We start from the raw sequence: 18,456 nt of genomic DNA, 5'->3' as shown, positions 1-18,456 counted from the left end.
TAAAAGTAATGTCGATGGCATGATCTCTTTTGACCGTGGGACGATGGTCTCAAACAAACTGCAGATCTCCTACTGGACTCTCATGATGGAGAACCCGGGTGAGCCTGCAGCTGTTTCGGACGCAGGCTGGTACCAAGGCAGCGTCAAGCTCGTCGCATTCGGTGACAAGAGATCATGCGATCTATATAAGCTTGCTATCAGCAGACTAGAGGGGCTATGGCCTGATGCCAAGCACTAGGTCTGCAAGGAAGACATTCCTTGCAGACCTAGAGCTCGCATCAGTATCCCAGCTGAACTAGCCTGGAAAGATACTGTCCTTAAAATGATCCAGTTTGGAAATCCATCCCTACCCACTCACGACTGGAAAGTCGCAAAGCTGGAGGAACCAACGGGCCCTTATAGTTCGGCAATAATTGTCATCAATAAGGAGCCACGAACCAAAGTCAGATAAGGTTTGGATGGACTTCCACAACCTTAAGGATCTACAAAAAAGATGAGGAGAGTGCAAAAGCTGCACCTCCAGCACTTCCGGCACCTTAGGTCCCCTTTTCGGAAGGGGATATTGCCTTAAATATCGACCCTCCATCAATGGAGGTTGATACGCAGGTAATCTCCCCAACTGAGGTGGTCCCCTCGGGCTCTAAACCGCTAGCCATAATGGCTCCAATCTCAGATAGTTGCGATGGAAACAGAGGACTATCTCAACAGGATTCTACTCAGTGAAGATGAACTCCTACGTTCATCTTCTGGGTCAGAATCCGAAGAAGACCTCGACCTGACGGTGGTGGGGGCTGATCTAACTAACAGTAGCATTCATGTTCCAGTTGGTGCAGATTAACCTTCACCACTCCAAGCAGGCTTCGGCCTCCCTTCTTCTCCGAATCCACAAGAATGGGGAAGACGTGGTGCTGGTCCAGGAACCATGGATCTGCAAGTCCATGGTTCAGGGACTCAGGACTCCTGGGTATAACTTGCTACATGCATCGGACAAAGGTGACCCCAGATCATGCATATTAGCAAGAAGTAACACTAATGTATATTTACTCCCTAATTACAGCGATCGAGATGTAACCGCAGTCAGATTGCAAACTGACCAAGGAACAATCTGGATCGCGTCGGCATATCTCGGCCATGACCACCTCGGCCCTCTCCCTTGTGATAAACTTCGGAGACTCATAGCTGACGGTGAACGGCAAAAGATCTGCCTCATGATTGGTTGCGATGCAAACGCCCATCACACGGTCTGGGGAAGTACCGACATAAATGATAGAGGTGAGTCACTTTTTGATTTTATTTTGAGTACTAACCTGATAGAAAGTAATACTGGCAATGAACCAACATTCGTTACCAGAAAAACGACAAGAAGTACTAGACATTACTCTTGTCTCCAATTCGATTCATCAAAGGATATTGAATTGGAAAGTATCATAGATCATAGATACATCCAATTTAGTATTAATGATGTAACTACTAAACAGTTAGCATTTCGAAACTATCGCAAAACTAACTGGCAAAAATACAGGGAAACTCTGAAAAGCTTACTTAAACCCGAATTTCTAAGTTATCCCTCAAACACAATCGATCTCGACAACAAAGTCAATGATCTCACTTCTGCCCTTAACCTATCAATGAATAACTCCTGCCAACTCATACAAGTAAGAGGAAAGCAGAAGCCACACTGGTGGAACTCAGGGCTAGAACCGCATAGAAAAGGTTGTAGAAAACTTTTCAATCTCGCCAAATCCACTAGAGATGTTCAGACTGGGACCCATACAAAGAATCCCTGAAAGTCTACAAAAAACAGCTAAGAAAATGTAAAACATCTTCTTGGAAAAATTTCTGTGAAAAAATAGAAGACTCTTCAGAGGCCTCTAGATTAAGAAAAATTCTCTCAACAAACCCTTTAATGCCCAGTGCCTTGAAAACAAATAACGGGGCCTGGACCAACCCCTGTGAAGAATCACTCAATTTGCTACTAGATACTCACTTTCCAAGTAGCTTAAACATTATAAACAAAGTCGACTCATTAGGGCCAGACACAAATTCAAAAAACAAACTCGGTACTTTCTCCACTCCTGTGGAACTTAGTGGAACTACTAGTCAATCTAGAAGTAGATGGATTCAAAGTGATTGCATACGCTGACGACGTCGCCATTGCTGTATCAGGAAAACATCTCCATACTATAATAGAACTAATGCAAACTGCTCTCAATAAGCTTAGTAGCTTGGGCAACAAACAACAAAAAACAGAACTTGTTCTCTTTACAAAGAAATATAAAATTCCACAACTAGACCCCCCTCTATTAATGGTGTTCCACTTACTTTCGCCAGCGAAGCCAAATACCTGGGTCTTATTTTGGATAGCAAATTAAACTAGAAAACCAACATACAAGAAAGAATAAGAAAAGTCACAGTGGCACTCTTTTCTTGCAAAAAAGCTATAGGGAATAAATGGGGACTGTCCCCTAAAATAACTCACTGGCTATACACTGCGGTCATCAGACCTATTCTCACTTACGGGTTAGCAGTTTGGTGGACTGCTCTGGAAAAAGTAACATATCGCTACAAGTTAAGCAAACTCCAACGTTCAGCCTGCATGTGCATGTGCTTATTGTCTCTAAGCAGATTGCATATCAGCTCTGTAATAGGTGTCTTAACAGGACACTATCTCATAGGTAGACACGCCATAAGACGGCGTAGTCTCTAACGCAGAAGTTGCCTTGATGAGGAAGAACTGGTTTAATTAGTTAAGAATTTCCTTGCAAAATCATGGTATCACAACGGACCAATAAGTCGTCTAAGTGTGTCATTCGTTTTCCTGACAGCCATTTCTACCTAACCTAACCTAAGAACAACAAGACCAGGTGGAAGCAGAAAGCATGACTCACAAAAGAGAGATTTAAGCAAAAGTCGCAATAAGTCTAAACCACTCTTCCACTTTGTCACTATCATTTCAGGTTCGACAAGGATGCAAAAAAATGCGTTGAACCTTGCCAATTCAAAAAATGCGACCTCTCGGAAAACTAAAGGAGGCTCTGTCATCGGAAGCGACACTGCATACAGCTGACACAAATGATAGCCGTCGCTTATTTATCCGAGATCGAAAAACAAATAAGGATATCTCGTAGACACAGGTTGCAGACTTTTCGGTCTTACCTCCCACCAAACGTGACAAACCAGACAACAGATATTCCTTATTTAATGCCAATGGAACTGCAATCAAAAATCATTCAAATCGACTTTGGACTTAGAAGAAAAATGGATTGGATGTTTATTGTTGCGGATGTCACTCGACCAATAAGGAAAGAAGGAAAATAGTTTTTATAGAAACCGTTACTAACAATTTTGCTTATATTAAAGAATAAGGTCCGAAGTAGGCAAAAAAACGTTTTTTTGCATTTTCTAACGGTAATATTTCAAAAACGGAAGCTGATCAATTTTTTCTGACTTTGGATTCGAATTCAGCACACCGAAAACCGTCAGAAAAGTATATTTTTGTTTAGGCAACAGAACCCTTGTTAACCAGTGTAATCGGAGCAGATTTTATTCACGAACAGTGCCGGTTTAAGCACTACCGGCGCCCCTGGGCAAGATTGCAAGTGGCGCCTCTAAAAAAAAAATCATCTAAAAACAATTTTTTAAAATCACGAAAAAAAGCAATAGCAGATTATGTCTTACCTCTCATATACTTGTTAATGCATTTATTAAAAATGTGCAGTGTATTAACTTAAAAAGGTTAACTTTAAAAAAAAATTAATTATTCATGTCATTTAGGCTCAATTGACAAGACTACCTTTATCTTTGACTTTTTTGTTTAAACACATTTAAAGATTAGGTACAGTTGGTTTTATTTGAACAATATTTTTTCAAAAACTTTTTCAACTAGGTACATTAATGTCGTTTTCGATTGGAATCACTCAATGATTCACTCATTCTGAAATCCAATAAAAAACTTTGAATCGCTTCCACCCAATTCTAAAATTTAATATCTGTATTGGTGAAAAATCAAATATTTTGTTTTTGTTTTTTTACTAGGAGAATAAAAAAACTTGCAGCACGCTTCTTAATGATTCCAGGCGCTTCCGGACTGCCAATCGAAAACAACATACCTTTATAAGTATAAGGTTTGTTCGTTGTGAGCTCTAGGGCACTCTGGGTCGCTCCGAATTCGTTGTCAATCTTTTTTTGTAGCTCCTTTTTCAACCAGAGTTATTTCCTCTGTGTTCGATGTTCGCTGATGAAACTAAAGCTCTGAGGTGTTCGATGTAAAATGAAAACCCGAGAAACTTTTCACAGTTAATTGAAATGACTTACGAGTGCCCTGGAGGGGGGAGAGGGTTTTCTGGATTTTGGGCTTTCTGGATTTTTAATTTTGGGATTCTGTCCGTCTCCCTTCTCTTTCCTTATTCATTATTATAGGGGCACCTTTGAAAAAATTAAATTGGTAGGAGGAATATTAGGATTGCTTTAGTCTTTCAAAAGAAATTGGGGCGCCTTGTTCTTCAAAGATGAACGAAGATTTTGGACACCATTGTCCTTCCGGAAGCCAAATAAATTAACCCAAAATTGGGGGGCGCCTTCATTCTTCAAAAAGTTTAGGACAAACAATACGAGCGCCGTTGAAAATGTAAAATAGAAACAAATTGGGGCGCCTTTGTGAATGTAAAAAAAAATAAAACATCGATTGGAAAGACTTCGTTATTTATATAACTTTTGTAAAAGTTCGGGGCGCCTGCGGCGCCCCTCAATTCTTGCGCCCCTGGGCGACGGCCCAGGCTGCCCCCCCCCCCTAAAACCGGCTCTGTTCACGAATTTGGTCTGCTAGTTGATCTACGAAGAAAAAAGCTCATCGACACAACAACAAGACTTGGGGTAAGTGCAATTGCATGTAATAAAAAAATCGAACAAATTTTTACCTTTGTACAAAATTTGCCACAAAATATTAAGTCGTTGGTAGAACAATACAAAGAGTTAACACAACCATTCAAAGCTTCAATTTCTCCGTCATAAACAACACTTAGGCATCACATAATAACAACAGGTCCACCAATTTTTTCGAAACCTCGCCGATTAAATTTTGAAATGTGCAATATAGCGAAAGCCGAATTCAATTACATGTTGAAACATAACATCTGCCAACCAAGTAGTAGTCAATGGGCTACATTCCTTCACATGGCTCCCAAAAAAAAAAAAAGGTGAATGGCGACCATGTAGTGATTATCGCCGCCTAAACGCAGTTACCATACCTGACCGGTATCCTATTATTTTTTAGCTGTTTTCGTGTTTACATAAACATAATGCATGCAAGCAGTATGCCCTCTTGCAACGCCCCTGCTGGGACAGGAAACAATTAATTGAAACAATTTGATTTAAAAATTAGAATCAAGTGTACAATTCTCGCTTTTGAAAAAGGTATTGCTCATAACCGTAAGTGTTGCTTTTTTTTCTAATAATTTTATACCTACCTAACATACCACAAAACATATTTATTGAGAACGCTAAAGATAAGTATTATTTTAATTTATATTAGCATTTTTTAAGAATTATTGTATTCTTAAGTCTTGAAAAAGTGTGTAACAAGCGAAACGCCGATGAAAATATAAAAAAAAATTCGAACTTAGACCTAGAACCAACGAAGAAGTTAACTTATTCAACTTTATGAACGACAGTATAAAAATCGTAGATTTCAGGAATATTTTATTACTAATTATTATAACAAAAACCAACATAATAAAAATTTAAATTTTCACATTTAAAAGGCCTGCGTGATTTTGATATTTTTTTTAAAATTCCTTCCATATTTCAATAGATTGTCCAAAAGTCATTTTGACCGAGAGCCCCCAGCAAATTTTGGGAGTTGGAAAACTCGTGATATTTAATCTCTCGAAAGCATACATATAAGGCTGCGATTTAAAGCTGCCAGACTTTTGAATTTGTTATTAGAACTGCATACTTACATTTTTGTTATCACTCCACTCCCAAAATTTACTGCGGGCTCTTACGGCCATATTATTCACTAGTTTAAAAAATACATCTGGATGTAAAGAAATTGAAATGTCAAAAATAAATCCATATCCATAATATTCACTATCACACAGAAAAAAATAGTCATTTTTAATTATTTTTTAACTATTTTCATAGTTAAAATCGGGATAACTATTTTGGATTTGGATTTATTTTTGACATTTGACAATTTTACATCCAGATGTATTTTTTAAACTAGTGAATAATATGGCCGTTAGACTATTTGTTTTTAATCAAAAGTGATTGTAGCCATTTTTTAAAAATTAATTTGATGTTTATGGACTTTTTAAGAAAGATAGCAATTAGCAATTGCAAGTTTAATTTGACTTTAAAGAAATAAAATGCACGACTGGGTCGCACGAACTTGCTCTAAGAGTTAAAGTTGCTTAAATTTTTAAGACTTTTTATATAGAAATTAGGAAAATGTAGTTACCTACTATACAGGGTGTCCCAAAAGTTAAAGTAGATAGGGTAGGTGGTGACAGTTATCAGAAAAATAATAAAAAAAATCGCAACCATAAGTTTTGTGAGTTATGGGTATTTGAAAAAAAGTCGAAAAAATGGTCATCCTGTCACGGTTTTTCATGTGCCGCGACTACAAATCTTAATTTTTCTCATTTTTTCTTTTGTTACAGATCCTTGAATAACCCTGCTACCAAAAGCAGCTTTAACTCATATTCATCAGTTTTGAAGCAAATATTACGATGTTTCGGCAAGTTACCTTAAAAGTCGGTGTGTTCAATTCTCTTTTCAAAATGGTATAACATTGTTGAGAATATTCCATAAATAACCGAGATAAAATTTATTTTCTTAAGAAATCCGGCTCTTTTACTAGATAATTTTTCCATATTTTTTAAGTTTTGTACCCTTTCAGAACCTTTCAGAATACAAAAAATTAAATAATATGGAAAAATTACCTCGATTTTTCAAAAAATTTTTTTTTTTTAAATCCAAAAATTATTTTTTTTTTAAATTTTTGGCTTATATTTTGCGGGTTGCAATGGTGCAGTGGATGTAGTACTTGACTGCTAACCTGAAGGTTGTGGGTTCGAGCCCTACCTCAGGCAGCATTCTTTTCTTAATCCCCCAGCTTGGAAGCCACCCGTGGGACTATATGAGATAATAATCATCTTATTCTCAATTCACTGTACCAACAAAAAATCTTTCCTATCTTTCTATTCCTTCTAACTAGGTCTTACAGGCATATAGTTAAATTATTATTATTATTATTATTTCACATGAAAAAAATTATACACTTGTTTTATTCGTAAGTCCTATGGGAAAGACAACATTTTTAATAAATTTCGTAAGGGTACCATTTATACCACTGATTTTATCGCACTTAACGCGGATTTTTCCTTATTTCCCAAAAAAACACCCTTTAACCTAAAATATTTGTATAGACTGCTTAGATTCTTGGTTTCTGTTATAAATGAAACATTTTTACCAATTTTCATTGGTGGAACAATTTTTTCCCAGTTTTTGTGGTAATATTTCCGAATTTCATCATTTCTTAAAAAAAAACAACCTTTCACTCAAAATAATTGTGCACACTTTAAAATATTCTTAATTGTTATTAGAAACAAAACTTTTTCACCAAGTTTTAAAAATTAGTAAAATTTAAGTCAGCTGTCATGCATAACTCAACCCATCAAAAAAACACCCTTTCACCAAAAATATTTTTAAGAACTTTAGAATTCCTTGTCCCTGCTTTATCTAAAACCTTCATCCCGAATTTCATCAGTGTAACATGTTTTTCACATGGGTTTCGGTTATATTTTACCCGTTGAGGTAAAGACTGCTTAGATTCTTGGTTTCTGTTATAAATGAAACATTTTTACCAATTTTCATTGGTGGAACAATTTTTTCCCAGTTTTTGTGGTAATATTTCCGAATTTCATCATTTCTTAAAAAAAAACAACCTTTCACTCAAAATAATTGTGCACACTTTAAAATATTCTTAATTGTTATTAGAAACAAAACTTTTTCACCAAGTTTTAAAAATTAGTAAAATTTAAGTCAGCTGTCATGCATAACTCAACCCATCAAAAAAACACCCTTTCACCAAAAATATTTTTAAGAACTTTAGAATTCCTTGTCCCTGCTTTATCTAAAACCTTCATCCCGAATTTCATCAGTGTAACATGTTTTTCACATGGGTTTCGGTTATATTTTACCCGTTGAGGTAAAAAAACAAACACCCTTGTTTTTAATCCGCAATAACTTTTCTTAGACCAATCGTATTGAGTTTATTTTTATGTCATTAGATTCAGCATCAAAAAATAGATTAAAAACATGTGTCATATGACGATATTTCACAAACAATTTTGTTAACTATATTTTTGACCTTCCCCCTCTCCCTCTTGTCCGCGAAAAAACACCCTTCCACACTTTTATAGACTTTTTTATCCTTGGTTCTTATCCCAAAAGCAAACTTTTTGCCAAGTTTCATGAGTGTAACAATATTTTCTTTTTTAAATGCTTATTTTACCTTACTAACTGTAATCAGTAATAAAATTAGGTACATTTTTTTTTATTACGGAACCATAATAAAAAAGAAATATTTTGAAAAAATATTTAAAAACACAAAATTAACATAAAAATAATTCATAATTTAATAAAAATTGGAGCATAATTTGTTATAGGTAAGGAGTCTTAGAATACAATCGAAAAAAATAATACCTAATAATGGGTGTTCCGCTATAAGATAAGGATAAGATAAGGGAAATTAAAATGATTTCTGGGTAAATTCTAAGAGAAAAATTGTTTTACAGCGATGATTTAAGAAAACATTAACATTGTGCACCTATATCCATGTTATTGATAATTTTATTGTCAATAATAATGGTAAGAACTAGGTAAAGCTCTTTATATTTAGAGGAAATATTATTCCTTGTAGGTGCGTTTACAAAATGTTGATATCTTTTTTGGTTGGCCAGATATACATTTTACAAGGCTGTTTATTTTTTCTTGCCCATGATAATTTATTAATTTGACGCTAATTTTCTTCGAGAAAAGCGTGATTAACATAGTGTTTTATTAATTTTAAATAATAATAAACAAAAAGTGGTTAACAAGTAAACCAGAAAACTCATATGTACATTTTAAGATACTTGGAAGAAGAAAAAATACTTAAAATTATTTTTATTTTAAGTTGAGCCCACTTTCGTTACTGGGCGAAACACTTTGGATTTGGGGTCACATGAATTTTAAAATTGAATACTTGGAAGATCTCCACCAGTTTAAATATTAAAAATATGTGTTTTTGGTTTAAGTCTTAAAATGCTATAAGAATAAAACATTTATCATAATATGTATTAATTTAAATGCAGTTACAACAGTTAAGGGTCCCCTCCTTGATTTTTTATGCAGGTTAGATCCCGTTTTACTACAGTCATTCATTTAAAAATTGACTAATGAAGAGTATTCTTTGGATAGGAAGAAATGGACCTATGGGTCCTATGGACCTATTCAAAATCTACAAACCCAACCTCCCAACCTGTATTGACTCTTTTTTAAAGTGATATGAATGAAAGGCATTTACTGAAAATTCAACAAGATTTATTCTTGTAGGTACTTAAACGTTCTACAAATAAGTCCGATGCATCAAATTGATTGCTTTAACCGTTTAGAAGATATTCGTATCCAAACCAATGCCCACTGATTTCAATAGCTTTCTTATAACCCGTTTGCATTGCGATTGGGATACGAATATCTTCTAAACGGTTGAAGCAATCATTTGATGCCAAGGACTTATTTGTAGAACATTTAAGCCCCTACAAGAATCCTTCTTGCTAATATGAAAATAATGAATTTTCAGTGAATTGGAAAATGTTTAAATGTAAAAAATGTTTTTATTATTTTTTTTAACTTTGACCTCGAATATCTTTAGAATGGTTAGATTAATGAAAAAAGTTAATAAGATCTTTCTTGTGGAACAATATATTTTCTACAAGAATATGTCATGCTCGTTGATTATTATAATTTTTCAATTTTTTACAAAATTAAGAACAAAAAACGAATTTTTAAAGATTTACTCGATTTTTGGACCTCAAATATCTATTATGCCTTTTTTGTAGAGCGTTCAATTTCCTACAAGAATATGTACTTAAGGAAACTTGCTAAAAAGCCAAATAATAAAAAAATCATTTTTTATTTTTATTTTTATTTTTTAAGAAGCTTAATGTAAAAATAATGTAATGGAAAATTATGAAGCGGAGGACCTTCCTATTAATGTAAAGAGCTCATATTTGGTATGTATATTCTAGAGGTGTCTAGTAATTTTTTTTAAAGTCGCTAAAGCAGCCAAAGCAGCGGAACAACAACAATAATAGCAGCTTCTACAACAGCAAATGCAAGTCCCACAACCCCAGCGACAACAACAACAGCAGAAACAGCGGCAACAACAACAATTGCCTGTACAAGTTGCACAACAACAACAACAGCTGCCTGCACAATTGCCAGAGCAGCACCAAGAACAGCCACAACAGCAACAACAACAACAACATCAGTCAGTACAGCAAAGTACACAACAACAACAAGCATCAGAGGCAAATAAGCCAAGTGGAAGCAAGCGGCAGGTGCACCCAACTGCCGCAGGCCCAGGAGCAGCAACTAGGGAAAGTACACCAGCAGCAGCCACAGACAGCCAAAGTAAGGAAGGAAAATGTGCCACCCATTAATGTGTTCAGGATGGACCTAGAGGACACTATAAAGTTATGTAAGTCGGCCATAGGCGAACATTTTTTTTATTAAAAGACTTATTAATAGTAGACATGCTATCCACTGCAACACAGTGGAAGATCATAAAAAAATTAAATTTGTACTAAAAGAAGCCACCATTGAGTATTTCAATTTTACCCCTAAGTTGGAGAAAATCCAAACGGTCCTCCTAAAGTGCATAGATTCCTGCACGGAACCCCAGGCGCTCTATGATGAGCTCTGCCGCAAAGCGAGTGGTGATCTCGAGTTCATCAGCGTCAAGCCATTCCAAACGGCTTTGTCCAGGCGGGAGAAAAGGAAACTGCCGATATTTTTAGTGCAGCTCTCGCCCAAAAGCAAACTGGATAGTTTGAGGAATATCACCGTCCTCAACTACCAGGTTGTCACTTGGGATAAATTACAAAGGCGCGGTGACACGCTTCAATGCGTGCGCTGCCAAAGGATTGGCCATGCCACAGCCAACTGCGAAATGCGCGCTGTGTCAAGTGTGGAGAGAACCACAATAAGGGGGAATGTAAACTCGGGGAGGGGTCGAAGACAAGGCCCAGCTAAAATGAACAGTCTGCGGAAGCGTCGGGCACCCTGCTAATTATCGGGGCTGTCCGAGGTTTCAGCAAATGAAGCAGCAGAAAACGGCAAAGCAGGCTGTCGTTGAAAAACGTCCAGAAGGACGTGCTCCGATTGTCAACCCAAGCATCTCTTTCGCCCAAATGGCGTGAAGAGCAATGCCATAGGCGACACAGAAGCCATCAAAGGTGTCCCAACAGGCCTCCGTGCCTAAAGCAACGGCGGCAGAATCAGAGGTTTTGACCTTGTTACTGAGCATTCAAGCACAGTTAACAGGGCTTCAAAGCCAGATAAGGGAGCAGACAGGACGCAACCTAGGTCGTAATGGGCGCGCTGTCAGACAGGCCCCTTAGGATCCTACCTGACCCCCTCGTCGGGTCTCCACCTTGACGTTGGTGAGGGGGCTTACGCTCAAACCTCAAACGGGCTAGTAACGGTCTCTAGTTCTCGAGCAGTTTCCCAGCTACCAGCTAGGGTTTGGGCAAACTAAGAGAGGCCCACCCCTATGAATATATGGAAGAATTTTACAAAATGAATACAACCATAGCGGGGATATACGCTAAACGGTCGGTAGAAGTCACGGCTGCCGGCATAGGCTTTGCCAGTGACAACATTTTTTTTTTATATTAACTTTTACTTTATAATTTACCTGCTAATATTTCTAAAACTTTTTCTTTTCTCTTTTTCTTTTTTCCTTTTTTTGTTTTCTTTTCTTTCTCTTTATTTTCTTCAAGAACTAAAAACTAAAAACTAGAACACACAATGGAGAACACCAAGAACCTTCAGCTTACTGAGGAGGAGGAGAATTTTCTTCGCCATCCGTTCTCAAACCTTGACATGGAGGACGGAGCTAGTGCGATAGACGTCGATGATTGCTCCAGGAAGATATCATCGGTCGCGAGCTCCAACTTTTCGAACTCGTCAAGGCGGAGCAGAGTCTCCACCTGTAGGAGGACCATCCAGAGATTGGGAAAACTGGACTGGGACCAGATGTCCGATGCGGACAGGATGAGGTTGTACAATGCTCGTGCCTTTATGGACAGTTAGGGCTTGGGAAAAGCTAAGCTTGTACTAAATCCCCCCTCTTCAAAAGGTCCGAGTAAAAAGACCGTGATGGGACCACCTGCTCCCCATGTTTCAAAACAAGGGAAAGAGGACATCCCATCTACGTCGAGTGCTATCGCCTCGATCGTCTGGAAAGGAAAAAACGGACCTGATCGTGAGGACACACGTCGTTGCGTCTGATATCTCATCAGCCAAAACAGTCCTATCGTCTAGTGGTGCGAATGGTGAAGCAGATGGGAAAGACACAACTGTCGAGGGAATGGATAAAATGGGCTGCAAGGATAACTTGGTAGACCGTAGCCCACAGGTTACCCAAAACACCACCATCGAATCTGAAACCGTAAACCGTACGATCAAGAGCCAAAAGAAAAAAACGGATCTGATCACGCGGACACACGCCGTTGTGCCTAGAATCCCATCTGCCGAGACAGCCCTATCGCCTGGTGGTACGACTGGTCAAGCTGGTGAGATAGACGAAACCGTAGAGGGAAAAGATAAAGTGGGGTGCAAGGCTAACTTGGTAGGCCGTAGCCCACAGGATAACCAAAACACTACCGAATCCGAACCCGCAAACCAAACGATCAATACGACGTTTCAGAGCCTAGCTACGGTCATACACAAAAAGACCAAGCAACGGAAAGCTAGAGCAATCAGTGAGAGCGAATTACGTCGCCGACAAAATCGAAACGCTGAAAGGATTGTCCGTCGCTTTGCCAAAAGGACTCCCGAATCCCTTACGGTAAAAGAGCGAATAGCACTGGACAAATCCCAACAGCGCTTGCGTGCAGCGGCAGAACAGGGAATCACGGACACACCTTGCACCTCCAAAAGAGCAAGGAGTGACGCTGATTCGCCAACCAAATCTTCACCTAACAAGACGAAGAAGAAATTAAAGACCTCCTGGGCTAGCGTAAAAGGCCACCAAGTCGCTATAGCTGACTATGGTAAGCCCACACGCAAGCTGACTGAGGATGAATGGCAACTCATTGAACTAAGAATCCTGGAGGAAGTCAATGAGGCTATCGTCAAGAGCTGGACGGTTTCACTCTTCGGTAACCTTACGACTGTCCATGGTTTCAAGGTGATGAACTGCGAAAACGCCGTAACTCTTGAATGGCTTCGAGAGTTCATAAAGAAAACGTCAGCTCCATGACAAGGCGCCGACCTACGTCTATTCAGAGATATATCCTATCTCTGAATAGTGATCTCTTGAGCAAAGAATGGGAAGTGGTCAAGAGCGAAAGAACAGAGGATGGCACCGAAGTGGTGGTGGGATTGATTCACAAATCTTTGCCACTCCTGAGGAAGGCTGACTTCAAGGTATGCGTTGGTATCACCAGGTGCAAACTTAGGTTAATTCGCAACGATAGAAAACAGGTTAGTAAAGCGATTAACTTAAACTTATATATATAAATGGAATTGAAAATCTTACAAATCAATCTTCATCATAGTAAAGTCGCAACTGCTAACCTTGTCTACCTCATGGAGAGTAGACAATACGACGTAGCCCTGATACAGGAGCCCTGGGTTGTAAGAGGGCATATCAAGGGTCTACACTCTAAAGAACTACTGCTTTACAAGTCAAATGTTGACAGCCAAAATAGTAACCCTAGAACATGCATAGTAGCTAAGAAACAGTTTAATCTTTTTCTTCTAACTACTTACTACTACAGTAACATTGACCAGACTACGGTAAAATTGGAGCGCGATGGGCTACCAATGCTCATCCTCTCGTCCACTTACATGCCGTATGACAGTACAGAAGGACCACCAGCAGATATCACTAAAACGTTGGTATCTTTTGCAAGTAAGAACAAATTTGATATTATTTTAGGTTGTTATTCTAATTCACACCATATGCAATGGGGAAGCACTGACATAAATACTAGGGGCGAGTCCCTCTTCGAATATATTATTGAGAACAACTTGGATGCAACACCCCCACCTTTGTTACAAAAACAAGTGAGGAGGTTCTTGATATGATATCACTTACTTGCCTATTAAAAAAATGGAAAGTCTTAGATGAAATCTCTTTTTCCGACCATAGGATAATAGAATTTTATATCCCTGATGCTGCTAGGCACAATAAGCCCTTTAGGAATAATAGGCGTACCGATTGGCATGTATTCAATAGGGAAATAGTTAAGAACATCAGTCACCTGAGGACTGATAATAATCTAGACCCAAATGGCCTAGATAAATTGACAGAGGAATTCACAGGAATTCTATGCGATGTACTGGACAAAAGCTGTCCTCTTATTACCGCGACAAAGAAAAACAACAAACCACCCTGGTGGACTGTTGAGCTCAGTAACATAAGAAAAGAAACTAGAAAACTTTTCAATCGTGCTAAACGCCCAGCCGAAAGTGACTGGGAATCCTATAAAACCAGTCAAAGAAAATTTAAGACAGAAACTCAACGAGCCAAACGATGCTCTTGGAGAAACTTTTGCAGTACTATCGAATATACAAATCATTCAGCAAGACTAAGGAAAATCCTTTCCAAAACGATTACTCCTATAGGCTCCCTAAAAGGGCCTGATAATCAATGGACAGAATCTTATCAAGACAACTTAAAACTCCTGGTGCAAGCTCACTTCCCAGGTTGTGACTCTGAATTGGAAGATGATTCTACAAACTCTTTGCACTCATTTTGTGAAATTCCTAGAGAAATTATTACGAAAGGAAAGTTGATCTGCGGCCATCAACTCCTTCTTTCCTTATAAATCTCCGGACCTAGACGGCGCGCCGTCTTCCCCTTAATGTTGCAAAAAAGTAGTGAATTCATTATTCCATACCTGATCACAATATTTCAAAATAGCCTTCATTTGGGATATGTCCCTACAACATGTCGTGAAGTCAAAGTTGTCTTTATACCAAAAGCTGGTAAATCCAGTTACACAGAACCCAAAGATTTCAGACCTATCAGTCTAACTTCTTTTACACTCAAAACACTTGAAAGGTTAATCGATATACATATCCGCAGTTACTTAAGACCGGAGGCTATATCACCCTTTCAGCATGCATACACGAAAGGTAGAAGTGTAGAGACAGCTTTACACTGTGCAGTCAGAACAATAGAAAAGTCACTTGTGGTTAAAAAATATACCTACCCTCGCAGCATTTCTAGACATAGAAGGAGCATTCAATAATGTTCATAATAGTGCAATTGAAAAAGCACTCACTGATCTTAAAATAGAAAACACGGTCATAAAATGGATCGTGTGCATGTTGAAAAACAGGCAAATTAATAGTGAATTAGGTGGGTCACATATAAAAATGTACGCATCTAGAGGAACCCCACAAGGTGGTATTCTATCACCTCTTCTTTGGATCTTGGTGATGAATGAGATTCTCATCAAACTGAATAACAGCGATGTCAAGGTTATAGCCTACGCAGACGATCTAGCTCTTCTAGCGACAGGTAAATACCTTCCCACTGTAAGCGAACAATTAGAAAACGCATTATCGAAGGTCAGTAACTGGACCAGGAAATGCGGTCTTAAAGTAAACCCCCTTAAAACAGAACTGGTACTTTTCACAAACAGAAGGAAAATTCCTCCTTTTGTAGTGATCTTGGATAAGAAACTTAACTGGGGTCCAAACATTCAGGAAAGATATAAGAAAGCCACGTTTGCACTTTACTCATATAAAAGAATTCTTGGCAGAAACTGGGGACCAAATCCTAAAAGAATCCTGTTGATGTATACCGCCATTGTCAGACCCATTCTGACATATGGGGCATTTCACGTGAAACCAGCAGCGAAAAATGTTGTGGGTCGCCAAATTTGTTCATATTTGGTATATGTATTCCTCAATCGAATTAAAAAATACATCTGGAAGGATTTTGAATTTTAAGCCTTGATAGCGGAGTTATGGGCTTCTAAAGTTTTGGAAAAATGTGGGAAGAGTTTATTTGAAAAATTTATATAAATTAAACGAAGCTGTAACAAAATTATTTTAATGATGGATCATATGCAAAATTAGACGTGCTTTTCAAATATGAAATCTAAACCGGAAATAGATTTATTTTTTCGAGAGAAAACCGGAAGTTGGCACTTCAAATCCAAATTTAAGAAACTTCGACCATTTTGATATTTTTTTAAATAGTCTTAAAATAAAGCTTATACAATTTAGAAACTACATGCCAAATTTCAGAGTGGGATTTCAAGTCGTTTAGAAGATACATAGGTTTTAGTGAGGGGTCTTCGTGCATGTAAAACCGGAAGTACCCAGTTTTCTCTGCTCTGACCCAGCAGTTTGTACCACCCCCAAATTTTTTTTGCCCATTCGATAGAGCATTGGCTGAATATCATTATCCTGATTTTTCGCACTCGCGAAATTCACCTTTCAGCCGCCATCTTGGATTTTAGTTTTTGTTGAATATCTCGATTTCTATTTATCCTACATAAAAGTTGTGTATACAAGAAACGTAGGAAATGAAATTTCGCGTCTTTTATGTTAAGAGAACTTTTTCGGTATTCTTAATATTAAAAAAGTTGCAAGCCAAAAAAGAAAAAAAAAACGAAAAAAATGACAATTTTAAAGTTTTGAGCACTTTTTATCAAAATTATGAAAAAACCTTCCGAGAAAAGATTATTCACCTTAAAATTCTCTACAACTCTCCTATACAACTTTTTCTTGTAACGCTATAAACACAAACGTTATTAAACTTTTTTTGTTAAAAAATGCTCTTCTTTGTTTGTGTTTTTATCTTTACTTTTTTCTTAATTTTTTTTTTACCAAATATTGAATTTTAAATGATTTGTAAGTATTTTAGAGATTTGTTACAAGAGAAAATTCAGGACCTTTTTTCATAATTTTGATAAAAAGTGCTCAAAACTTTAAAATTGTCATTTTTTTCGTTTTTTTTTTTCTTTTTTGGCTTGCAACTTTTTTAATATTAAGAATATCGAAAAAGTTCTCTTAACATAAAAGACGCGAAATTTCATTTCCTACGTTTCTTGTATACACAACTTTTATGTAGGATAAATAGAAATCGAGATATTCAACAAAAACTAAAATCCAAGATGGCGGCTGAAAGGTGAATTTCGCGAGTGCGAAAAATCAGGATAATGATATTCAGCCAATGCTCTATCGAATGGGCAAAAAAAATTTGGGGGTGGTACAAACTGCTGGGTCAGAGCAGAGAAAACTGGGTACTTCCGGTTTTACATGCACGAAGACCCCTCACTAAAACCTATGTATCTTCTAAACGACTTGAAATCCCACTCTGAAATTTGGCATGTAGTTTCTAAATTGTATAAGCTTTATTTTAAGACTATTTAAAAAAATATCAAAATGGTCGAAGTTTCTTAAATTTGGATTTGAAGTGCCAACTTCCGGTTTTCTCTCGAAAAAATAAATCTATTTCCGGTTTAGATTTCATATTTGAAAAGCACGTCTAATTTTGCATATGATCCATCATTAAAATAATTTTGTTACAGCTTCGTTTAATTTATATAAATTTTTCAAATAAACTCTTCCCACATTTTTCCAAAACTTTAGAAGCCCATAACTCCGCTATCAAGGCTTAAAATTCAAAATCCTTCCAGATGTATTTTTTAATTCGATTGAGGAATACATATACCAAATATGAACAAATTTGGCGACCCACGACATTTTTAGCTGCTGGTTTCACGTGAAATGCCCCATATGGCAGCTTAGTCTGGTGGTAAGCTCTGGAGAAATCCACGAACTTGAAGACCCTAACCAAAGTACAAAGAACAGCATGCATTAGCACTACGGGGGTGATGAGGTCCACTCCAACCGCGGTTTGGAGGCAATCCTTAATCTCACTCCCTTAGATCTATTTGTACAAGAATTAGCAGCAAATAGTGCCCTACGACTCAGTCAAACCAACATTTGTAGTACTAGTCAAAGCGGTCATACCACGATCCTTTCTAACTACGTTGACAAAAACGTAAGTAGGTACAGACTACATAATAAGTGGTCAACTTCAACAAGTCTTTTAATGTCAGTTTCCCCAACAGACAAGATTGGGAAAACAGTGTTCCTTTCTCAAATGAGTCGACTATCGCCATCTTCACTGATGGCTTGAAAATGAACACTGGGGTT

At 37.5% G+C, this 18,456-nt stretch overlaps 1 protein-coding gene across 1 annotated transcript; it reads left to right on the top strand.

The window, feature by feature from the left end:
- The first annotated feature begins 657 nt into the window (after positions 1 to 657).
- LOC129909466 (uncharacterized) lies at positions 658 to 1,787 on the top strand. The gene is made up of 3 exons (XM_055986546.1): positions 658 to 719; positions 1,058 to 1,272; positions 1,315 to 1,787. The coding sequence occupies exons 1-3, from the start codon at positions 658 to 660 to the stop codon at positions 1,785 to 1,787; spliced, it is 750 nt and encodes a 249-aa protein (XP_055842521.1).
- The last annotated feature ends 16,669 nt before the right edge of the window (positions 1,788 to 18,456 follow it).

This window comes from Episyrphus balteatus, chromosome 2 (assembly GCF_945859705.1).
Source record: "Episyrphus balteatus chromosome 2, idEpiBalt1.1, whole genome shotgun sequence".
NCBI lineage: Eukaryota > Metazoa > Arthropoda > Insecta > Diptera > Syrphidae > Episyrphus > Episyrphus balteatus.
The sequence above is the reverse complement of the archived record's forward strand: the minus strand, read 5'-3'. Positions and strand labels throughout refer to the sequence as shown.